At 39.1% G+C, this 25,366-nt stretch overlaps 3 protein-coding genes across 3 annotated transcripts; 2 read left to right on the top strand and 1 right to left on the bottom strand.

Moving 5' to 3' along the window:
* Positions 1-2,098: 2,098 nt before the first annotated feature.
* Positions 2,099-4,007, bottom strand: LOC146463550 (somatostatin receptor type 5-like). The gene has a single exon (XM_085084311.1). It carries the CDS (start codon positions 3,877-3,879, stop codon positions 2,767-2,769), a length of 1,113 nt encoding a protein of 370 aa, XP_084940437.1. The 5' UTR covers positions 3,880-4,007; the 3' UTR covers positions 2,099-2,766.
* Positions 4,008-11,572: 7,565 nt separating this feature from the next.
* LOC146463551 (somatostatin receptor type 5-like) lies at positions 11,573-16,718 on the top strand. The gene has a single exon (XM_085084056.1). The coding sequence runs from the start codon at positions 13,901-13,903 to the stop codon at positions 14,900-14,902; it is 1,002 nt and encodes a 333-aa protein (XP_084940182.1). The 5' UTR covers positions 11,573-13,900; the 3' UTR covers positions 14,903-16,718.
* Positions 16,719-19,807: 3,089 nt separating this feature from the next.
* LOC146463552 (somatostatin receptor type 2-like) lies at positions 19,808-22,820 on the top strand. The gene has a single exon (XM_085084310.1). It carries the CDS (start codon positions 21,148-21,150, stop codon positions 22,315-22,317), a length of 1,170 nt encoding a protein of 389 aa, XP_084940436.1. The 5' UTR covers positions 19,808-21,147; the 3' UTR covers positions 22,318-22,820.
* The last annotated feature ends 2,546 nt before the right edge of the window (positions 22,821-25,366 follow it).

Here is a 25,366-nt window from a genome sequence, read left to right on the forward strand (position 1 = left end):
TAGAAATCCAAGATGGCGGATCCAAGATGGCCGCTGTTTGGAAAACATAACGTAATTTCCACGACATGTGACGTCATAACCTCCCATTGCGGATCCCAAAGGAAACAGAAGATAAACAAGAATATGAAGCTAAGCAACCAAGACAGCAACACAAACGAGAATCTTACTGAATAGCAGAAAGGGCAACACACATTCAGAAAGCCAGGAAAATTACGACTTGGAGGGGATTGGACTGCAAGACCTCTGCGATACCTGTGCAGTGCTCTACCAATTGAGCTAACAAGCCAACTGGGAGCTGGTCATATGTTCGAACTGTGGATGAAAGACTAATAAACAAGAGACCATTGCAGTTGTGTTCGTAACTTAGGCAGCCGCGGAAAGAAAGCTTCAAAAAAATATTCAGGCTTGCACAAACATGATTTATCATTAACTTTGTTATAAATTAATTAAGACCGATTCACATGCTACCATTTGTCAGCCATCAGGCAGGCATCGGAGCGCGAGTAGCACGTGTATTTTGACCCCCGATATCGAGTGCCTGTCGGACTTGAATAAAAATCTGTTTTAATGCGCACAGAAATTCTGAAACGGCCGTAAAATAGAGGTACGATTCGTACCAAACAACATAGGACGACTACGGACTACGGCTACGGTTGGACGTGAGTCGGCGCCTGGATCGAGTCAGACTGCGCATGATCATTAGCACGCGAGTTTCCCGCGTTGTTCGTAGTCCTTCTGCTATCGGGGAGTAGTCGGTGTGTTTTACGTAGTGGCGACTACGTAAGTATGTTTTTCCCTATTTTTTTGCCAGTTTTCTTTCCTATGTTACAACGTTAGGTGAAACAAACCGAAGCCTTCTTCTTTTGAGTTAAAGTATTGGAGCAGATATGTTTTTGTTCATTTATTGCCGCGAATTAACCGACACGATGTGACGACCATGTAAACATAGCACACTTACCTGTCATAAGCTGACTGTCATTTCTTGTTTTTCCTTTTTTAAACGCAGAATTCACAATGTCTAAGGAAGGAGATACTACTAGGTAAGTTATGTCTAGAGATGAAATTCACACTTTTAAACTCGATACTGCTACCATAAGCAATTAATCTTAATCCATTTGTTTACTTTTCAGTGGCAGTGCGGATCTGGTTTCTCGGTCTACAAAGTAAGTAAGAAGCTTATGTTTCCACTCTGTAATCTCTGGCACAGAAATAACAATTGTCTTTTAATGTACTCCAAGTGTACCTTCTATTATTACTTAGTATAAATCTACTGGTGTTCTATCACGAATGCCGTTCTCTGATTGGCTACGCTACTCGCTATCTATTTAACAATTAGATTATGAGCTCGAGATTTCTATCGCGTGATAGTTGATGAGGGCGAAGCCCGAATCAACTATCACGCATAGAAATCGAGAGCGAATAATCTAATTGTTTTAGTATAAATCTACTAGTCGTTCAAAACTAAACAAGTAAATTATCTATTTCCTCATCGCAGACACTTCGAAAACGCGAAGAAGCGGGCGCCATTTTGTTGAAAATCGCTACTCACTATCTATCACAGAATAGATAGCGAGTAGCGTAGCCAATCAGAGAACGGCATTCGTGATAGAACACTAGTAGATTTATACTAATCTGTGATAGATAGTGAGTAGCGGTTTTCAACAAAATGGCGGCCGCTTCGTGGCGTTTTCGAAGTGTCTGCGATGAGGAAATAGATAATTTACTTGTTTAGTTTTGAACGACTATTAGATTTATACTAAAACAATTAGATTATTCGCTCTCGATTTCTATGCATGATAGCTGATTCGGGCTGCGCCCTCATCAGCTATCACGCGATAGAAATCTCGAGCTCATAATCTAATTGTTAATTATTATTTTCTCGTCCGTAGTCTTACAACGCGTAGTGGAAATCTTAATGTCAAAATGCACTTCGATTTTCGTGCCCTTTCAGTGTACTCGCGCCAGTCCACGATTTGTATGGCCTGGCGCGTCCTACCGTAGTCGTCCTATCTTAAAGTCCTTGCCGACCGACAACTGGTAGCGTGTAAATTGTCAAGAGTCAGTGTCATTAACCATGCGTTCATGGATACTCTTTAACTAACACACATACATGTTTTATTGAACAGAGTCCTCACATGAGGCTTTTCAGTAACCAAGTTATCAATACATCAAATATTAGACAAATATACACAATACTAAATTCCACTCCTTTCTTAGAGCCATCTTAAAAGGTGCAAAGGTATCGCATAATACTAGGCTCGAGTCGATACTGCTCCAGATACAGTTCTGTAGCAGACGATTTCTGTCCAGATGCAGATTAAAATAAGAGAATGTTCAATTTTTGACATATCTGGGTTACACGTCTATATAGCTGGGCCCTCGTTATAAACTGTGATCTTAAATATTCAGGCATTCAACCTGCCATGTTTTTGAATGCTAAAACAACATCTGGATAGTACAGATTTGTTTTTACAGGAAGCTCGAGTAAATTCTCTACTTTAGGAAATAAGTGTTAACTGTTTCTTACAGTACAGGCAATACCGGCAGCGAAATTCTGAACATACTGAACGGAAGTGGCCAACGTGAATGTTTCATGTACATCGCACGTTGTAAAGGATAGTATATATCTGAACACTGGCCTGAAACCAGCTGATGAAATCTTCCGTATAAGAAACATGATACAACACACAACTGCTTGACTACACAACTATTGCTGGAATCCCGAAGAGAGCATAAAAAGAAGAATAACAAAATGACCACTGAATATTAAGGGAAACGACGACCCTTTCGACGAAGACATAAATTTTTTATCTGCTCGCGGAAAGGTTTCCTAACTATTGAATAAATTACAGGATTCGCCGACGAGTTAAGAGTTACAAAAATCGAGATAACAAATAATAAATTCTTATAATATGTTTGTTGGGTAATTGGCGGCCAAACTGTGACGACAATACGAAGAATGCTTAGAGGAAGCATTGTAATAGCGAATACCAGGACGAGCGGTGTCAGCATTTTCTTGGCTCGTTTGTTTTGCCTCAAGCGAATGCTGTGAACTTTAATTAGAGAAGAACGTGCTCTGTCTTCAGTTAAGCCATGTTGTTCCCGTTTCATGGCTTTGTTGAAGATACTGCTCCGTCTGATTGTGCGAGATATTGCAAGGTAGGTGAAAGATATGACGATAAGAGGCAATATATACGAGAACAAAGTTAATAATCCGATATAGACTCGCGCCACGATCAGCTCACGATCCCACTCGGGCCAAACTGGGCCACACCATTTGCCTCCGTTTGGGAGCTCGCGGTATTCAACAAAAAAGTACAATGGAAGGCAGAAGGTCAGAAATGAAATCACCCATACGCATAAGGCAACATTCTTAGCTCTTTGTAACTTGGCGGTTTTGTCTAGACCAGGTGTTTTCACTGTAACCACTTTGCAATATCGCTCTATAGCAATCACTGCGATGAACCAAACAGATGCTCCGTAGAATATCTCTGCAACAGGATACAAGTAGTCGCAAGTGAACTCTCCTAAAGGCCAATTTAAAGGCGCTATTTTCTTGATAGTAACGAGCGGAAATGTCAAAAGTAACATACCAATGTCCGCAATGGCTAAATTTTGTACATAAAAGTCGCCAGGTTGTTTCTTTGTTCCCAGTCTAATTACGACGATGATAACCAAACCGTTGCCGATGACTCCAAACAAGGCGATTAGCACCTCCAAAGTAACCTTGAGGACGTCCTCATCAGCCATTTTTGATTCTTTAATGTTGGCGAACGAATCATTCATCAGAGACTGGATCGTGCAGCTGTATTTGTTGCGGAAGTTTTGTTGCACAGCTTTAGAGGAAATACAATTACGTTTAGGCATCTCTTGGGTCATAGTCCGTAAATGATATCTAATGACCTTTAAGAAAACTATCGTGACGTGCTCCTGAATACGGGCTTTTGTTTTGCCGCAACTGTCACTTTGAAAGCCAAAGTGTGTTTACCAAGGAGAACTTAACACAAGCCTAGTAAAAAAGCCAGACTTTTTTTTTAGGTTTGATACTTGCAATAAGCCCACCAATGTAGCATTATCCTGAACATTTTGGGCCAGTTATTTAAACAGAGTCTAACTAAGGCCCGCGGCTTAACACAATAAGTGGGCCTCAAAATCTGTTTTCTAGTCTAGGATGCAAACCTTCTTGGGTCTTCTTTTTACCGTCAGCAACAGACAATGTTAAGACATGACTGCTTGCAAAATTGAAAATGGCAAAATTGAAACTGTCTTTTAATAACTGACCCTTTGCGTATTGACTAGCACATCAAGGCTGCAAATTTGCTTCGCATCAGATCTGCGTTGGGGCTTTTTTCCCGAGCTTTCCCCTCTTGGTGAGTGTTATATCATGAATGATAGAATTTTTGAAATATCACTGGTGGCGAAAACGGATTACAAAAAATAATGCCTTAAGAGTACATTAAACTACCTTTATTTAAGATCGGAAATATTATATTTCCCTGCGTGACGTCTATTTACATAGCCATTTTTTAAAAGCTTTTATAAAACGGCGAAAATTGGACATACTTTTACATAGAGACCCGACTTTTAGCCGTTTGTCAACAGCGAAAATTTAAAGCAATCATGTTTACGGAGTCGACTTTTAGCCTAAAATAAACGTCTCACTTTGAAACAATATTATATACTTAGTCGACCTTAAGTCGTTAATTAATTAATGGCTAAAATTGGATTACTATAACATGGAAAGAAAGTTTGTGGCGAAAATAGTTTTTCATTTACGGAGAAATCGACTGCGTAATCAGCATTCATAAAAACATCGCGTATCAATAAATTGACCAATTATCTATAGATGAGAATGACGTATTAATCAGTAAATGACACAGGCATATTCGGAAAAAATCCGAGTGCTCCTGTTAGCAGTCGAACCTGAGAGCTTCCGATTACTAGTTCGGATGCTCTACCACTGAGTTACAGGAGACTCCTGGGAGTTAAGGCCATAGATATATGAGCGATCTCTTTCACTGAATAAACGTGGATAATATTGATACTCACCAGGAATGGAACAGTACAATTCTCGAGCGCTTTCCATTCTTATGGAAACATTTGTTCCTTGGGGAATCAAATGGAACGATTCGTTCCACTGGTAATTTTGGGAAATAAATCGCGTATCTCACCAAGGAGCGTAGTACGTACGTGTGATGACAGAGGCAAATGGTTCAGTGACATTCCGGTCATTTCGGTAAAAAGGAGAAAAGAGGAATACGTCTGAAGCTAATGGGAACGACTGTTCCATTTGTTGTTTCACCAGAACGACCGATTTTTTCATTCAAAATGTCAGCATCCCAGCTTTTTCAAAATAGACAACTAAATTTCAGTTGGGCGGTCTTGCGTCTTGCGTTCCAGCTAGACTTCCTAAAAGTTCTTAACATTTTTTTCGTGGTTGGTTATGCCTTTATAAAGGACCTCGCGACTTCGTCGCTCGCTCGGTCGCTGTGCGACCTAGTTGAAGCTCGCTTCGCTCGCTACGAAGAACTTTTTTGATTTATGAGGTCTCGCTCGCTTCGCTTCGCTCGATACGAAAAACTTTTTATATGACTTATGAGGTCGACTTGTAGCAAGTCTACCCTCCAGCCTGCCACACTTTGTTTTCCTGGTGTTTATCAACTTGTTTATTTGTTTTTTCTATTACACTGTACATCAATGATGATACCCGAGATGATTAGTCCGGAGATTAGGTGCAACAAACCTCGTGTTTAATACTAGACTGAATAGCCTCGGTTAAAAAAATGGGCACGCGACAAGGCTTTGGCATGGTTGCGTGTTAACCCCGTAACGAAAACCAAAAGAAAGGGGGGGGGGGGGGGGGAGGGCAGTGTCACCTATTTTTAGTGTCATTCTGAATAGCCAAAAAGTATATTTTTATTGATAGAAACGTTAACACCGGCAATGGTTCGGTTAACCTTACTAGCGAACAGAAACTACCTATCAGTTATCAGTCTTTGGCTGTAGATGGCTGGGATGGAAATGGATTGCAACATAGCCATTTTTTTTCAAGTTCTTCCAGAGTATCTTAGAGGAATCACTAAAAACTGACTACAGTTTATTCTTCCTCCGAGAGATCGCTTGATATTCTCCTCCCAGTGCTATAAGAGTAATTTCGTGTTAGACTGGAAAGGTTCTTTATGTAGTGTTTAAAAAACGAGCAGCTGCGAGTTTTTGAAATGGCTTCAAAAACATTCCTGGAAAAGCGTGTGTCAATAGAGTTCATGACAATTATGCTTTTGTGAACGTTGGAAATTAGCATACGAGAAAATCACCGCGTACTAATGAGGAGTGTTTTATCAGCTGATAAAACACCGCATACTTATAAGGAGGAGGTTTGTCGATATAAAGTCACCGCACGTGATGCACTATCTACCATTTGAGAGGTAAATAGGCTTATGAATTATTAATGAGTTTTTAAATAATAATTTGAGCAGTTTGGACCACTAAATTTCAGTGACAGTGCCCCTCAAAAACACCTATATACCACCTACACGCCCGATGCTCAATGCCAACACGTCCCAGAGCAGGACACCCCGTGTTGTCGTGCGTGATCAAGGCCCGTGAGTCACACCCCCCATGTGCCCAGCTGAATCGGTCCGGTGAGACGCGAGAAAAGTATAAAGATGTGAGAGAAAATGTGCTCTGCACACTATCGGACATTCATCATCATCATCATCATCATCATCATCATCATCAGCCAACTGCACTGCAGTCGGTCACGAGCTTTTTCCACGCCTTCCGGTCTTGTGCCATCCTTCGAATCTCTTCTGGCGTTGGTGGGTATGCCTGGCTGATTACGCTGGCAATGTTCTGATGAAACATCAGCTTTGGGCGACCGGGCTTGCGTTTGCCATGTTTAGTGTGGAAGAGGGCGTACCTGTTGACCAATTCATTCTCTGGTTTCCTGAGGATATGCCCTAAGAAGTGAAGCTGTCGTTGTTGAATCAGCTGGATGAGTAGATCTTGTTTCACTCTCTTGAGGACTTCTTCATTGGAGATGAAGTTCATTCTCTTGATACTCAGAATTATTCTGTAGCAGCTGGTGGTGAAGCTGTTGAGTTTGTCTTCAAGTTTTTTGGTTAAAGTCCACCCTTCACATCCGTAGATAGACAGGTCGCCTTAAACATTTTGATTTTTAGCTCTATGGGGGTAGTTTTGGATCGCCACAGCACTAAATAACGATAACGTTCTGAGATTCAAGAAAGCTTAAAATATAAGTTGTTTGAAGGGAACGCGAATTTACGATTAAATAAGCGTAAAGAAATTCATTCGAGATTCTAACTTATATAATTTTAACCACAATGCGATTAATAGATGCCCAAATTTTATTTTGTATTATTTGGAGTTAACTTTAAATATGGGTAGTTTCAAAACCGTCTTAGCCATAAGCGGACCTTTGTTTACATGCTTAGCATACATTAGCATAAACGACGACAACAACAACAACAACAAAACAACTACAATTAAATGGTCCCCATGAGTTGATAAAGATTGGCAAACTTAGTACCCACTTAAAGTTGAGCATGATATGCTAAATACTATTTGAGAAATTTTCCAGATTTTATGGCTACTTTCTTTAATTTCTCCGAGAATTTCAGCATATCTCACCAATATTTCCATTGATTATCATGCCCAAGCTCATTTACATGTTCTTTTAGTGAATAGCGTTTAGTTTTTAACTCGTGAATGCGCGCATGCGCAATGAATGAGTTATCGTAATGTGGGCCAATCTCGTTCCCAGAGGCTGCGTTCCTTTTGGTCAGCACCAAGGAAGCAAGACCTCTGGGCTAATCAATGTCGAAATCCTGCAAAACGAAATCTGATTGGATATTACATTTTACCGGAAGTGTCTTTGAATCGGGGGTTTCAAAACAAGAAATGAAATAGGCTGTCAAAGATATCGAAGCAAAAACCGCCATAGAATCGAAATGCAACTAAATTTTCATACGCTTTTTTTTTCTTGCAGTAATTACCTTAAGCACGAAAAAGATAACAAGTCAAATCACATGACTAAACAAAAAAGGCGCGAAAACCTTTGCGATATGTTGCAGCGTTTGACAAAGCTGAATGACAGTATGACACTTGCGACAGTCGAGGCTAGCGAAGGTCGGAAAAACTCCTCTAATTATCGACTCTGAAATGTGGTTCATAGTCAATGCTGGCCGTTTAAAATCGTTCTTAACATTGTTTAAGGCGGATAAGAGTTAAACAGCCTTTCTCGTGCTGTTGAAGGAACTGAGAAAAGCAAACTTGTAATCCATTCGCACCGCGGAGTCTGCGAGTTGATCTGACTGGAGCAGAATTTATTGAAGATTACTTTGTTGAACAGGAAAAGATATTCTTTCAGCAGCCCAGCAGAAATATAATTGAACTTGAACAAGGAAATCCAATGGCCTTTGTTACCACTGCGTAAAAGTGGAGTATTCAAGAATGCGTGGCCCAAAAAGTGGTTCAGAAAGCGGATGGACAGAAAGACAAAAATATTATCGCTTGGAATAGCGATCGTTGTCACTCTTTACACAATAGTTCATTTGTGAGCTTTGTAAGTTTGCAGCTTATAGGACTGATAAACCACATTGAGTGCAGGTAAAATACTTTTTTTCAGGGTGAGTTTCTTAAGCTTACACTTAGTGTGTGAATTGAAAATAAAATTGCCGATCTTTCTGATAAGCTTAGATTTTCAAGTTGCTGGTTATTTCGGTTGAACGTTTACAGAGTTGTGTCTTGTTATTAAATGTACTTCTGCCATTTTATTGTATTTATTCTGGGATCATGGTATCTGGGTAATATAAGCAAAAGCTGATCTTGTGAAACCTATCGTTTGTAAATTTCACGGCGGAAAAAATAATTAAGCTTATGTTTGTAAACATTTGTTGGTATTTGTCGTCGACGGCAATCAGGTTGGGAACAATATCTTGCTGAAGTTTATCGAATGTTGTTTGAAAATCTTTACCCTGTTTTAGTTAATTAGGTTGAAGCTTATATAACCTCCGACCAGGCTCTATTTTCGTTTCGCTATTAACTTTACTGTGGTGTCATGAGAAACCTTGGCTATCTCATACTGCGTGGACTGCGTGTATTCACCCCCATTTTAAAGTTTTAAAAACTACATTTTACAAGGGAAAACAAGCTTAATTTAATTTCAAATGAGCATAGTACTGCATAGTACAACAAATGGTTTCTAATCGCCATAGCCTAAGTATATATGTTTTTTTACCCCTGCCTATGGAAAATGTTTGGTTTTCTAAAATAACCTGAAAATGTGCAAAATTTATTTGTCGCGGTTGAGAGAGGCAAATATCGCCGACAAACCCAGATTTTACGCGGTCTTTGTTTTGGTTGTTTTGTTTTCAAGGTCTCACATGAATGACAATCACTGGTAAACGGGAGAGATGGAGGTTGTCGCCTTTTTCACTCGTTTTCTTTGCCTTTGATGCTCTTTACCAGAGGCTGTCTTCCTCTCGGTCAGCAGTATCCCCCTTTAAACCGGAAGCAGGATCCTTGCTTCCGGTTTTTTATTAGCCCAGAGCTCGTGTCAGAGCTCGTGGACGTGTGGCCACCGCTGGCCTAAAACGCGCGGGCTCTGGGGACGAGATTGAATGTGGGCTGATTGTCACTCGCTCGATCAGTTGTAAACTTTATACAAATTTAATCGGAATTTAATCAAATCATAAATTATTCCTGAGTCTTCGTTTAGTGCATGTATTCACTATCAGCCGCCATTACAGGACAAAAAACAAGGACGTAAAATCAACTCAACGAATGACTTATTCTTAAAAGAAAACGGCTAGTAGGTGTGTTGTCTGCTAACTCCTTCCAATTGACCGAAACTACAGTGAGACCAAGGGACAACCTCTTATTTTGGTGGCTGAAAGCGGCGCCGCTTTTTGCCAACCATGGATTCAAAATTTATATTTTTCGCTTTAATCAATATACTTCTTATAGTTGTATTTTTCCCACTTAATTTAGTGAAAATTTATCAAATTAAATAGTATTGCTTATTAGTGAGGGTTATTTAACACTGAATACCGAAATTCCAATTCGACATGGAAACAGTGGACGAAGAGCCACTCGGTGGATGTCACTGAAATTCCCACAACAGGCCTTGAAAGTACAAATTCACGTTGCTGGAACTACTTCGCGATTATTCCAACTCGCTGCAACTTAAAAGTAACTTAAAGTGCACCTAACCCCCAAATTTGTTTTCGCTTAAATAAATCTTTGCACCTGTTCGAAACACATTGATCCTTTTTGCGCCTTTTTTCACCCAAATCTTGACTATTTTTAGGCTGTAAAAGTTACCAAATCTAGCCATCATCTGTCCCATGACCGAGCTGGTAAGGGGCATGGGTCTATTCCTTACATGATGTCACAAACTGCTTTGCATGCATTTTCACAAAGACTTAATACAATGCAAATCAGTTTGTGACGTCAAGTAAGGAATAAACCCATGCCCCTACCGGCTCGGTCATGGGACAGATGATGGCTAGATTTCGTAACTTTTACAGCCTATAAAAAGTCAAGATTTGGTTGAAAAAGGCCCCAAATAGCGCAATATGTTTCGAACAGGTGCAAAGATTTAATTAAGAGAAAAAAAATTTGGGGTTAGGTGCACTTAAAAAGTAACTTGTCCAACAACAAAATTGGTAGGAAGTGCGTACACGTTAAGGAAGCAAATGAGAAATTAGAGCCATTTTTTATCACTTGTCACAACAATAATGGTATCACAAACATGCCTAAACATTTGTGGAAAATTTATGGTCATTTTCTTGACATAACAGGTTACCATGGTAACAGTATGACCTCTTCACAACACACCTAATTTTACCATTTAAGTGGTTATAAATAAAAAACGATCTCGGTAACCCCATCCTTTTTCTTTTATTTTGGAACTGTAATCAGCATGTTTAGATACAATGTTTTGCAAAGTTTTAAAATATATAATTTAATTAAGGTGGATCTGAACCCCTCTGGTACAACTTTTTTAAACTTTGCAAAACATTGCATTTCAACATGCTGATTACCAAATAGAAGAAAGATCCTCGCAGTTACTACGCAACTTCAGCAGTCGCGAAAAGAAAGCCTGGAAAAAAATCCAGGCTTGAACGGGATTCGAACCCATGGCCTCTGCGATGCCTGTGCAGTTCGGTTCGAATCCCGTTCAAGCCTGAATTTTTTTTCAGGCTTTCTTTTCGCAACTGCTTCAGTTGCGTAGTAACTACGAGGATCTTTCCTCTATTTGATCTTTCATCCGCAGTTCAAAATATATGTTTCATGCTGTATTTATTTATGCTGATTACCATTCCATACTTAAAAAGGGGGTCACTGAGCTCGGTTTTGAGTTAAAAAGGTAAAATGAGGGCTGTTTTTAACAGGTTAGACTGTCGCTATGGACTATGGTAACCCATTATGTAGAGAAAATGACCATAACTTGTTCACCTATATTAATGCTTTTTTGATATCATTGTTGTATCAATTGTGGCATATCGTTGCCAGTTCCCTAATTATCGAAAGGGCAACTTAACACCATATCGAGTAATTTTCCCCCCGTGTCCTGATAGACAAACAATCCGACTGGCGACAATTTTGACACAATTTCTCTTCATCACATTTTTTTATTTATGCACTATTTCAATAGTCTACTACAAAGGGAAATTACGATACATCACAAAAGTAACATAAAGACAACATTAAATTACATAAATCATCAAAGATAAAATGTGCACAGTGACCAAAGGGGCTTAGGCTTTCGAGTTGGTCACTACCACGTGCAGCTAACTGGCGTATAACGTGCAACTAACTAAGTAGCACAAAACAAAAGACAAGAAAATTAAGAGTGCATAAAATCATACTACAATTTTTACATATAAATCAATAGAGATGATAAGTAATAGTGAGGGCAGAGAAATCAAACACTCATTGGGTATTTAAAAGGTACAATTTGTATTGCTTGTATAAGTGATCGTGGGTTTTTTTATATTGTTTACTTCATTGACAAACAGTTAAATAAGAGAATTAAACTCTCATTCGCTAGGACACTCAATTGGATACCCGACAAGCCGTTACCAGAAAAAAAAAAACTACACTTATGTTACATCAACTGGGATCAAAGTTTCAAAGTTTTCTATAGTGTTTTCACATGACGTCACGGAGGCAATGTTGGTGTCCCAAAACAAAGAAATGGCGGCCATGTTGGTACCCCAAACTAAACCTCTGGGAATTCAACTCTATTTTTATGCAAATACTTTTTTTTGTTTCAGTAAACCAATATGGCCGGTAGTCACGTGAATGAAAACGCTCTATTTACAGACATATTGAGGTATCACAGCTGTTTCATATAGTTTCATTGATGAAATGTTTGATATCGTGTTTCAGTGATGTTACAACAAATGTTAATCAGATTAAATACCTAAATCATAAATACTCTGTCCGTGTGCACGACCGAACAACACAAGGCGTGTAAAGTTTTTACAACGTAAAGAGCGAGTCAGAGAACAGACATTTGTTTGTTTATGGTTGTTGCTACAGAAAAGTGTGGGGAAAAAACCGTACGTATTCGCCACAACGGGTAAACAGGGCTCAATATTAATATTTCTTGTACACAGGGTTTGACCAACCCTCGACTCGTGCCAAACTGGTCAGCATTTGAGTCTGTATGCACTTCGTCTGTTTATTCCGGCGCCCTAGCCACTTGGACAAGTTGCCTCCCTCAAACAACAACCTCAACAACCAACATCGAAAAATATTATCCCGCTCAGATAGTTCTCCTTAAGGTAGAATGCAACCATATCACCAACTTGTTTAGCCATGGGTGTTTTGGTGACTTTTTTAGTCGTAGCACATCAGTAGTGTCTTTTGGTTGAGTTTTTTGGTAGCAATTACGAATTTAGGGCTGAGTAGTAAACAACGTATTATATATTTTCAGTCCGATGTGCTAGCGATTGTATCAGGTTGCCGCGAGTTGCTTGTTGCTTCAAAAAAGCAAACTATGAAGACAAGCTGTTGAAAACAAGACACAAGTCCAATCTTTGGGGGAACAAACATCGAAGCAACAAAGTTCTGAAAAAGTACTGTATTGTGAAATTAACTGTACGAATATCACAGAATGCTTTTACTCCTTTCGGGAATGTAATTAATATCCGAACAGAATTAAGTGAAATTAAAAAAAATAACACGTCACTTAACGGAAGAGAGTCACTTGAGCTAAAACCAAGGCTGTTATAATCGTGATTCCCCTGTTACCTGAACCCAATTTCCGAAAGCGCCCAAAAATTCGAGCGAACGTTCGTAAAATTCCGCCAAATCTGAAAACCCTAATTTTAAACTCCCATGTCACTTATATTGTACACGTGATATAGCATTATGTAGTAAATCCATTTAAACGTATAGCTCTTAAATCAGGATATTTAGAAACTGCTATCAAATTACTCAAACTTCTCTATTTTTCTAGCAGACTAACATTTCCCAATAACTCGAATTTCACAAAGTCGAACCTCGTGCAGCACTGTATCTAACATTCGCATTCCAAGAAACCACGAGGAATGCTCAAGGGAGACAACGAATCGGTCACGTTTAAGTCACAGAATTAATTCTATATAAAGGTCATCATATTGCAATACAGATAACTGTAACATTAAGTGCATTAGAGCTAATTGGGAATAAGACGTCTAGAGAAATTAACAGTTAAATTTCCACACAACTGGAAGATCGATGAATGTCATTGGAGTTAAGCCTCAAACTGGTTCGAGTTTGAATCAACACTACTTGTCAGCTTGATTTTCATATATTTTACATAAAAACGTTTGGAGAATTGGCAACTCAAGTTGAAGACAATTGCACGAGAACGCATTGTGGTATCATGAACGTCTCTGAGAGAAATGATTCACATACTGCATTTGATGAAAAGGAGATGCCTCTTGAAGATGTCCTCAAGCTCACTTTTGAGGTGCTAATCGCTTTGTTTGGAGTTCTGGGCAATGGTTTGGTGATCATTGTCGTTAGTAGACTTGGAAAGAAGAAACAGCCAACCGACTTGTATGTACACAATTTGGCCATTGCGGACCTCGGACTACTGCTGTTAGCATTTCCTCTTGTTTTAATCAAAAGAAAGACGCCCTTGAACTGGCCGTTGGGAGAGTTCACTTGCCGCTACCTGTACTCTGTTCCCGATATATTCCATGGAGCATCCGCTTGCTACATTGCCGTCATCGCTATAGAGAGATATCGTAAAGTGGTTACTGTAAAAACGACTCTTAAAAACAAATGCAAGACTTTATTACGAAGAGCCAAGACTATCAGTGCTGGTGTTTGGTTGATATCCTTTCTAATCTTCTGTGTTCCACTGTATTTTGTTGTTGAATATCGCGAGCTTCCAAACGGAGGCAAATGGTGTGGCCCAGTTTGGCCCGCGTGGGATCGCAGGTTCCTGATAGCGAAAGTCTATATAGGATTACTGACTTTATCTTCGTACATGTTGCCCCTTATCGTCATATCCTTGACCTATCTCGCGATATCTCGCACAATAAAGCGTAGCAATAAATTCATCAAAGCAATGAATTGGGAACAAAATGCTGACGAAAACGAATGGAAATTCAAAAGCATTCGCCTAAACCACAACAACCGAGTCAGGAAAATTCTAACTCCAATCGTTCTAGTATTTGCGTTTACAATGGCTCCCTTACACATTTTACGTATTGCCTTGGTATTCTGGCCGACAATGACGGCAAAGGAATATTATAAAGAGCTACTGTTTGTTACAACAGTTCTTGTTGCCATTAACTCGTCAGCGAATCCTGTAATTTATTCTGTATTTAGTAGGGACTTTCGCAAGAGGACAATTAAGTTATGTTTTCGGCGTTAAGGGTTCTTAATTCCATTTTCTGCTACCTCCCTGTCGATTTTTCCTCTGGAACGCAGTGATCAGCTATCAGTTACCTATCACCTTCTAAACTAGAAAAACCTTTGAATGCAGAGGTCCACACAATGCAGGAATTAAACTTGCTGGTAATTTTGCCGGACCTCTCTTGTGAAAGTCCTCGTGTCAGGCGTCACTTAACGTGAAAATACAAAACTGAATGCAAGGCTGGCACTACGGCAAAGGGCAGATTTATTAGTGGCCAATATTTCGACTAATAGAATTAGTCTTCCTCAGGGCCAGAGCTATACTGAAGGAAAATATAATAACGGCTCCTTGAATTAAAGTTTGAAAAATACGTGGAAAAAAACTAAACTAAACTAAACTAAACTAGGTTTGTAGTGACAAACATCACGTCCTGCATACTGCTAGGATTTGAATGTCGATATGTAGTATATATGCGCAATGCCAAATGTGATGGTATATTTTAAGCCTGGTGAAAGAAATGAGAATGATGTACCATTCAGTGAATGACACAGACATACTCGGAAAAGGGAAATCCGAGTGCTCCTATCAGGAGTCGAACCTAAGACCGTCCGATTACTAGTTCGGATGCTCTACCACTGAGCTACAGGAGACTCGTGGGAGCTAAGGCCATTAAACTAGGTTCATGGGACAAACATCCTGCATACTACTAGGATTGGAATGTCACGTGTGGCATATGTGCAATGAAATAAATGTGATGGAATATTTTAAGCCTGGTGAATAAATGAGAATGATGTAATATTCAGTGAATGACACAGGCATACTCGGGAAAAAGAAATCCGAGTGCTCCTAACAGGAGTCGAGCCTGTGACCTTCCAATTACAACTTCGGGCGGTCTAGGCCGTTGAACAGCAGTGTGCAGTGGCTACACAGGTCGAGCAACCCCAAGACAAGACTTCAACTCGAATCACAGAGGTAAGAAGTGAGCTCGTTATATCTGCTCAATCAAAATCTGCAATGTGCTGACAATTTAAAAATTTAAATGAAAAATCTTCTGATACCACGCTAAACGTCCGTCACAATGTCGATTTTTACTAACAAACCCAAACTGATTTGTATTTTATTTGTTTCTGAAGTACGGTACTGATGCCCTCCTATGCGGGGCCTTTAACAGTCTACTTGACCCGAGGGGCGGGGAAATTAGCGGTGTTTTAACACCGCGCTAATGTTAAATTCCCCGCTATGTCCCGGAGGTCGGGGGGCCAGGATTTCAATTGACTGATGCATGACAGGACAAGAAATCGGAAGGTCTTAGGTTCGACTCCTGATAGGAGCACCTCGGATTTTCTTTTTGCAAGTATGTCTGTGTCCCTCACGAAATAATACATCATGATCATTTGCTTACCACGTGGTCGCTTTTTGGGGACTGGTATTACCTCCTCCTCACAAAGGATTTAATACGACTTCCATAAAAACGTCTGCGTGGGAGGCTAGCTTAAAATATACCATCACGTTTATTCCAAATGTTGAATACTTTGTTATTAATGCAACCGTTGTTGGTCAGAAATAAATGTTGGACGTTGATGACTTCAACGCTTTGTAAGACACTGTATAATGGTTTAACAATCTATGTGTCGATCGCAAAAAGGAAATTACAAAAGGACCAAACCTTATATAAAGCAAACACCACATAGAGCTCATATTCGAAGCGGTTGGCATCGTAAGGTCCCAATACACCATTCTGCAAGAAGTCACGTTCAATACATTTAGCTAACATTTTAGTAACTAACTGATAAGGTTACAATAAACCCGTCTGCAGGAAGTCAGGTTCGGCATATTTAGCTAACATTTTAGTAACTAACTAGTAGGAAGTTCCGTTCGATATATTTAGCAACCGTGATTTTAGTAACTAACTAGCAAAGTCCTAATACACCATTCTGCAAGAAGTCACGTTCAATACATTTAGCTAACATTTTAGTAACTAACTAGTAAAGTTACAATAAACGCTTCTGCAGGAAGTCACGTTCGACATATTTAGCTAACATTTTAGTAACTAACTAGTAAGGTTGCAATGCATCTTCTGCAGGAAGTTCGGTTCGCTTCATTTAGAAAACGTGATTTTAGTAACTAACTAGAAAAGTTGCAATACACCTTCTGCAAAAGTCACGTTCAATACATTAAGCTAACATTTTAGTAACTAACTAGTAAGATTGCAATACACCTTCTGCAGGAAGTCACGTTCAATACATTTAGCTAACATTTTAGTAACTAACTAGTAAGATTGCAATACACCTTTCTGTAAAAGCATTACGATTAGCAGGGATTCCTTGACTCTTAAAGGATGGCCACGTCAAGTGGAACACAATCCCGAACTATAATTTTAAGAAATGTGGCGGCCTGGGTTTTCTATTAACTTGTAACTATCGGTTCAAAGACTGTGAATACCTATCGCGCTTAATTACAGAGCCATTGTACTCTTTTTGATGAACTTACAGCTATAAAATCCTATTTGGTAACAAAGCTGCTCGTGATACAATTCTCTTCAACAATAAAGAGATATTAATCGGAGCGAAACCTTCCTCTTTTAAGGAGTGTTTTGGTAAGAGGAATTAGGACGATCATAGATCTTTTTTCAGGTATGGATGGGAAATGTCTTCCATTCACTGATTTTGAAGCTAGATATTCTTTGGGAAAAAAACTTTCTTTAGTATTATCAAGTTATCAGCGCCATTCCAAACCATTTACTTGTGACAGCTACGAATTGAGGTCTTATTCTGAAGAAAATGTCACGAATTACGATCTAACATGCTTCCCTCTCGATGAAAGTAATAATATAAACGTATTGAAAGTTAAATCGAAATACTACCTGTCAACAAAACACATACTAACCCACACTCTGCTTCCAAACACGGAATAGATCGATCATTCCAGATAAAATAACCTGGCCATTAAACAGCAGTGTGTGGTGGCTACACAGGTCGAGCAACCCCGAGACAAGACTTCAACTCTAATGACAGAGGTAAGAAGTGAGCTCGTTATATCTGCTCAATCAAAATCTACAATGTGCTGACAATTTAAAAAATTTAATAAAAAACCTTCTGATACCACGCTAAACGTCCGTCACAATGTCGATTTTTTACCAACAAACCCAAACTGATTTGTGTTTTATTTGTTTCTGAAGTACGGTACCGATGTCCTCCTGTGCGGGGCTTTTAACAGTCTACTTGCCCCCGGGGGCGACGAAATTAGAAACTTTCCACTCAGTTCGCAGGACGTGTGAAGGAAGTAAGTTACGCGAATTTCATATCAAATTTGTTCGTAGAATCATATGTAATAGGCCTTATCACGGTCTTCGACGCCATTTTGACGAGTATTTTCATAGAAAATCGCTTCTGAAAAATTCATAATTTTTCTCGCCCCTCCTCCCAAAAGCTATATCACCTGACAAGAGCCCTCTCTGCAGTCATGGCGCTCTCCCAAGGCTGCGCTCGCCATTATAAACCAGATGGCGGCAATTCGATCGAAACACGAAACGATCTCGGTAATCACACGAGATAATAAGGAACAGTAAACAGTCTGAGTGTAGTAAGGAGTTCGATTTGCTTCGGTGATGCAGAACAACAGAAAACAACTATAGTTAGACCCAAGCAAGGCCCCATCCAGCTTTAACAATCTTACAACAGAGAAGGGAACAGAGTATAACCTTCGCGGAAATTTTAATCTTTCTATGCTTAAAGTGAACACTATCAGATACGGACTTAAGTCGTGGCGTTATGCTGCAACAAAGCACTGGAACACACTACATCGAGATATTCGTTCTATGGCAGGTTCAAAAGACTTTTTGAAGAAGATTTGACAAACTGATTTTCATGTTAATACCAGTTGACTTATAATCTATCACATTTAGTTCGTCGATATTTGATATTTTCCGACTAATTTTAAATTCTAAATTTCAATTTCAATTTTAAGTTCGATGTAAATAATTTTTTTTTATAGTTACTGAACGTTACTAAATTTTAAATCGTGGAGCACCTGGAAACTAGCAAATAGCTAATCGTGTTTTTCCACGTTAAATAAAGTATGTACTATGTAAGTATCGGTTACATGCAAAAGTTAGCTTTGTTAAGAAAATGTCACTCAGAACACGTCTTAGGATGCCTAGTTTAGTTTGCTAGGATTTGACTGATGTCGTGAACGAAATGTGATAACATTACATCCCGCATACTGCTAGGATTTGAATATTACGAATCTTTTGGATGCAGGGGACTACACGACGCAAAATAAACTGTTCTGAAGACGTTCCGTAGCTGGATCTCTTGTAGTAGAAATGCACGTGCCAGACGTCACTTTACGTGTAAATAAAAAATAGTAAAGGGCTTATTTATTTGAGCCAATATTTCAACTAAAATTGCAAAAGATTATTTATTTGGGCCAATAAAATAGCCTTAGTGTCAGCCCTGCAATCAATTTGGTTTATTTGAATATTGATGTGAGGCATTAGTGAAAGAAATATGATAACATTACATCCCGCATCCTGCTAGGATTTGAATATCGATGTGAGGCAGATGTGAAAGACTAAAATGTGATAACATTACATCCCGCACACTGCCAGGATTTGAATACCGCTGTGAGGCACATGCGAAAGAAATGTGATAACATCACACTTCTTTCACATATGCCACTCACTGACATTAAAATCCAAGCAGTATGTAGGATGCTTGTCGCATGAAACTGTAGTTTAATGACACAGCTCCCACGAGTCTCCTGTAGCTTCGTAGTAGAGCATCCGAACTAGTAATCGGAAGGTCAAAATTCGATTTTTGTTAGAAGAATTCAGATTTTCTTTTTTCCGAGTATGCCTGTGTCACTGTTTGAAAACACCTCTATCATTTATTTACCAGGCTTAAAAATGTAACACCACATTTATTTCACAACAACACTTATAAATAACGATAAAGCAAGATAAATACGACATTGAAGTCATGCATAATATAGCAGAAGATTGTCACAGTGATTAGTACAAGTTCAACCCCTTTTTACTGGCTGGCGTCAACTTGTCTTCATGACAAATTGATGTTATATCGCGAGCAAAAACTTGAGTCAGCTACGACCTGACAGGAAAAGTTAATAACGAGAAAACGTAGAGAAACTCAACAGTGAACACTTACGACAAACAAAACCTTATAAACTACTTCGTATCATCGAAGAAATGCTATTAGGAAGCTTGAGAGAAACCTCATTGACACTAACAAAAAAAAAATTAACTACATACCCCAAGGGTATATTTAATGGGAACCTACTTTAGAAGGATAATTAAAAATGCAATATGTGATCAGAACAAAGGCACATGACACGGAACATCCTCTCTGAGGAAGGTCATCATCGCGCTAACACAGCAAGAAGAAATGGGCTCCAAAATTGCCACTCTCTGTGTTTTCCCACGCAGAGCTAGCCTGTCCCTTTCCAGGGTCTTCCTTGTTAACAAGGAATTAAAAACTCAGATACTTCTTGTCTTGGAACGCGAAAACATCATTAAACTGACATCCTCCCACCGTATCAATCGATAAAAGGAGCGCATATCAGTACCAGATATTTTTAAGTTTTGCGACTCACGGTAACTACTTCCTTTAGCTACTTCTATTTATCGGCGGCCCCCGCAGTAACACCTTGGTTGGAAACATTGTCAGAATAAAAATTTATTCGGTTGTTGCCAACTGTTGGTTTGACCCCCAAAGAATTTTTCAATTACTGGTTATTGGCACGGTACGATCGCATACTGAATGCAAAATTAATCAACATAAAACACGGAACACGATTCTTACATCTACGATTCACCAACTCTTTTAATTTGACATTATTCACATTATTCACATATTCAAGGTCACTTTTTTCTGTTGTCAGATTCACTTGTTGTATCCCTCCAAATATTCGTTCGTTGATAACATGCATTATTAAACGCCCGAGGTAAGCTTGTCATTTATAGGTTTAATTTACAAATTATGCACAGGTTTGACACTTTTTAAAACAAGTCAAAAAAACTTCCTTCCACAGACGGCAAACGAATGAAGACAACCTTTTGTTTAAGACGCCAGTGTGCTAAACTGCAGCAAACGTCCACCTGCAGCAGATAGTAAATTTACTGCCGCCCAAAGCCTCTGACAAAGGAGTATTTACAATTAAGGTTCTTTAATGATCGTTGGATCCATGCCACTATAAGCACTCGGGAGCTAAACCGTTTAGCGCCTCATAACAAATACTCTGAAGAAATGGCAACTGCACACCACGACAACTGTACGGGTACGCTTTGCCAAACCAGGAACTTCACTCTGGCGAATAATTCGCTTGCCATCGTTAACGAATCGAAGATGCCGTTTGAAGAGATCTTCAAGCTAGCTTTTGAGGTGCTAATCGCTTTGTTTGGAGTTATCGGCAACGTTTTGGTGATCATTACCATAGGAAAACTTGGAAAGAGAAAACAAGCCGGCGATTTTTATTTACAAAATTTAGCCACTGCGGACCTCGGCACATTACTGTTAACATTTCCGCTTGCTGCCATCAAGGAAAAAGCGCCTTTGACCTGGCCTTTAGGAAAATTTACTTGCCGCTACTTGTATCCCGTTCCAGAGATATTCTTTGGAGCATCTGTTTGGTTCATTGCAGTTATCGCTATAAAGCGATATCGTGAACTGGTTACATTTAGAACACCTGGTATACGCAGAGCCAATAAGTTACAAAGAGCTACGACTATTGCTGCTGGTGTATGGGTGCTATCGTTTATAATCTTCTGTCTTCCGCTGTATTTTGTAGTTGAATATCGTGAGCTCCCGAACAGAGGCAAATGGTGTGGCCCAGTTTGGCCCTCGTGGGATCGTGAATCGATAATTCCGCGAGTCTATATCGGGTTACTGACATTGTCCTCCTATATATTGCCCCTTATCGCCATATCTTTCACCTACCTCGCGATATTCTGCAAGCTAAAACAGAGCAGCGCATTCATCAAAGCTATGAAACGCGAACAACGCACCATAACAGGAGGTAAAAATGATTGTTCCGTGGCCGTGGTTAAAAGCATTCGCCTGAAGCAAAACAAACGAGCCAAGAAAATTCTAACCCCGCTAGTTCTGGTATTTGCCGTCACAATGCTTCCTTTAAATGTCCTTCGTCTGAGCATATTTTGGACAGCAATCGCGCCACAAGAATACTATACTATTCTACTATACATAGTATCGGTTTTTGTCATAATTAACTCATCGGCGAATCCTTTCATATATTCCATAGTTAGCAGGGACTTTCGTAAGGGGATACATAATTTATGTCTTCAGCAATCGAGAAGAAATTATCTTTCTGCGATAGTTCTCCAAATGCGATCCCGATCCCGAACGCGTTCTCGATCCAACCTGCGGGATTCGGGACATCAGTTGACCATCAGGACTTAAGCAAGCCAAGCTGCTCTGCGCTTTTGTCGTCACGTTTGCTTAGGTCTGTAAATTTTTCAAAAGATGTTCTTGAAAAACAAGGTTTTGCTAACAAAAGGGAAGTATTAAAATCAATTAAACAGGATAAACAAGTTTTGCCAAATAGAGACGATGAAAGGTTTTTGCTAAAAAAGGGAAGTCAAATGATTTACCGCGGAACAGGATAAACAAGCTCGTTTGTGGTGGCAGTTTTGTGACAAAACAATAGAAACGATAAAAGGTTTTTGCTAACAAAAGGCAAGTAAGATCATCTCTACAGGATAAACAAGCTCGTTTGCTGCCTCAGTTTTGCGAAAAATAGAACGATACAATAGATGTCTTATATTAAATGTCAATTAATAGTTTCGAGCAACAACAAGTCAATTTTGAAAATTTTCCCTTTGTGCACTCCTGAAATGACCACATGACCATATTTATCCTACATTTGCCGCTCGAGCTCGCTGTTTTCAGTTCCTCAGTAAAATTGAGAAGTTTTTCTTTTGCATCAAAGGTCAGAATTATTTTGCACTATTCTCTGTACCAATTTTTTTCAAGAAAACATAAACGCGAATCTCACGTTTGCCGTTTGCGGTAAACGCTATTCTAGGGCCAGTTATTTAAAGTCTAACTTAAGCTGTGGCTTAAGACAATCAGTGAGCCTCCAAATCTGTTTATAAGTGGTTTATTTTAAGTAGATAAACAGTTTTCTAGTCTGGGATGCAAGCCTTCTTGTTACCATCAGCAGCAGACAATGTTTAGATATGACTGTTGGCAAAATTGAAAATGGCTTAGAACGTGGTTTTGTTAAACACCGTCTAAACTGTCTTTTAATAACTGACCCTAAATCTCGCTAATATGTTTATGACAAAATTGAAATAAAATCATAAACTTCCTCCTCTGCTGCGTCAGTTTTGCGAAAAATTGAAACGATACAAGGTTTTTGCTAACAAAAGGCAAGTAAAATCATTTGAACAGGGTAAACCAGCTTATTTGTTGCGTGCGTCTTGCGAAAACTTAAAACGATAAAAGGTTTTTGCTAACAAAAGGAAAGTACTAAAAACATTTGAACAGGATAAACAAGCTCGTTTGTTGCGTCAGTTTTGCGAGCAATAAAAACGATAAAAGGTTTTTGCTAACAAAAGGGAAACATTAAAATCGTTTGAACAGGATAAATAAGCTTGTTTGCTGAGTCAGTTTTGCAAAAAATAAAAACGATAAGGGTTTTGCTCAAAAAGGGAAGTGTTAAAATCGTTTGAACAGCACAAACAAGCTTGCTGCTGTGTCAGTTTTGTAAAAAATAGAAACGATACAATGGGTGAGTTATTAAAAGACAGTTTCGACGGTGTTTAGCAAAACCACGTTCTAAGCCATTTTCAATTTAGCCAGCAGTCATATCTAAACATTGTCTGCTGCCGACGGTAACAAGAAGGCTTGCATCCCAGACTAGGAAATTATTTATCTACTTAAAATAAACCACCTATAAACAGATTTGGAGGCCCACTGACTGTCTTAAGCCGCGGCCTTAGTTAGACTCTGTTTAAATAACTGGCCCAATATGTTTACGACAAAACTGAAGTAGAGTCATTTGAGCATTTGCTGCGTTTTGTGAAAAAGAGAAACGATACGAGATGTTTGAAACAAGAGGGAAGTTAACTGAAAAAGCTAACCTAGTTTGTTTGCCGCGTTTTGTAAATTTTCTTTACAAAATGTCTCTCACGCTTTAGCTAAACTAAGTATCGGACCTTCCCAAGGGCATGGCAAAGGGGGAGGGGAGAATTGGACCCCCCCCCCCCCCTCGCGTCACGAAAATCCTGAAACTCAGTGCAAACTACAGGTTAATACGCTCTACAAAGGTTTTGAGTGAAGGTCACAGAGGATCTCTGAATTAAAACCATCTTCAGCTTTTAGATCTGCTACTGACACTACTACCATGATATTGTTATACAAAATTGTTGCTGAAAAAGAATCTTTCGTCTCACCTGAATCACCACCAAAAAAAACTGCCAGCAGTTTAAACCGCGGCCGAGAAATAACAAAGTAATGTAAAATAGGAACGCTTGTAAGCAATAGAGTGGTTTTCAATTGAGAGTCGAAGGTAAGTTTTCTTTAGTTTCACTTTACTACGCTCTGTGATTGGTTCCAAAGTTCGCGCCATTTTTTAAACCAATGGGAAGCCAAACCAAAACCAATCATGGCTTGATCACATGCGTTTTCCCGCGCTTGACGCAGGTTACATGTACTTACACCGAGTCCTGATTGGCTGATTGTGTTGTTTGCGTGTGCTGTGATTGGCTAGAGTAATTACTTTGGTTGTTTTGAGATACGCTATTTAGCAATGCTAACATTGACTGCGGAGCCTTGAACTCATCATCGCTTGAATTTTTGACACCATCTCCGATTTGCTAACAATAAATTTGCCAACAAGAGAATTGCCGACTTGCTCTGAGGACGAGAATCGTACCCCTTCCCACACGCATGCTCTCCGAGTAAAAACCGCTGACAAAAACATAACAAAATTTTGTTAACCATTTCCTTTTATTTACTATTATCTTTGAAAGTCAAACGAAACCTGCGTTTGTTAAATTGACAAGTACGATTAGATTGGTTTTCTTTTAAAAGGAAATGTTAAATAAAAATGACCATTCTAGCTTACGTGTTTACCTCAGATTAAAGTACCAATATCAATTCTACGATCAAAGTTAATGGCTTACTATTTATTCTGTTTTCTTTTTTGGTCACTGAAAATATTACACCACCATAATCCATTATACATTTTGATTATTATATCATATTGCATTGTGGTATTCTTTTAAAAGAGATGACACATTCCGAAGCACCTACGCGTCGCAAATGACCTTTTGAGTTTGAAGTGCTTTCTTTTACAATAGGACACAAAATTAAATACTGCGTGTTTGAAAAGAACCTTTGGTAATGTTATAAAATAATTTCTATCCTTACCTAACTAGCTATTCACTAAGTTTGGTTTAGCTAACCACATACCTGTAATATTAACGAAAACATTTCCGAGACA

The sequence above is a fragment of the Pavona decussata genome, unplaced genomic scaffold, assembly GCF_977016875.1.
Source record: "Pavona decussata unplaced genomic scaffold, jaPavDecu1.1 SCAFFOLD_175, whole genome shotgun sequence".
NCBI lineage: Eukaryota > Metazoa > Cnidaria > Anthozoa > Scleractinia > Agariciidae > Pavona > Pavona decussata.

Excerpts from the sequence above, each read along its gene's own strand:
- LOC146463550 (XM_085084311.1), bottom strand. The coding sequence starts at position 3,879 with ATGACCCAAGAGATGCCTAAACGTAATTGTATTTCCTCTAAAGCTGTG.
- LOC146463551 (XM_085084056.1), top strand. The coding sequence starts at position 13,901 with ATGAACGTCTCTGAGAGAAATGATTCACATACTGCATTTGATGAAAAG.
- LOC146463552 (XM_085084310.1), top strand. The coding sequence starts at position 21,148 with ATGGCAACTGCACACCACGACAACTGTACGGGTACGCTTTGCCAAACC.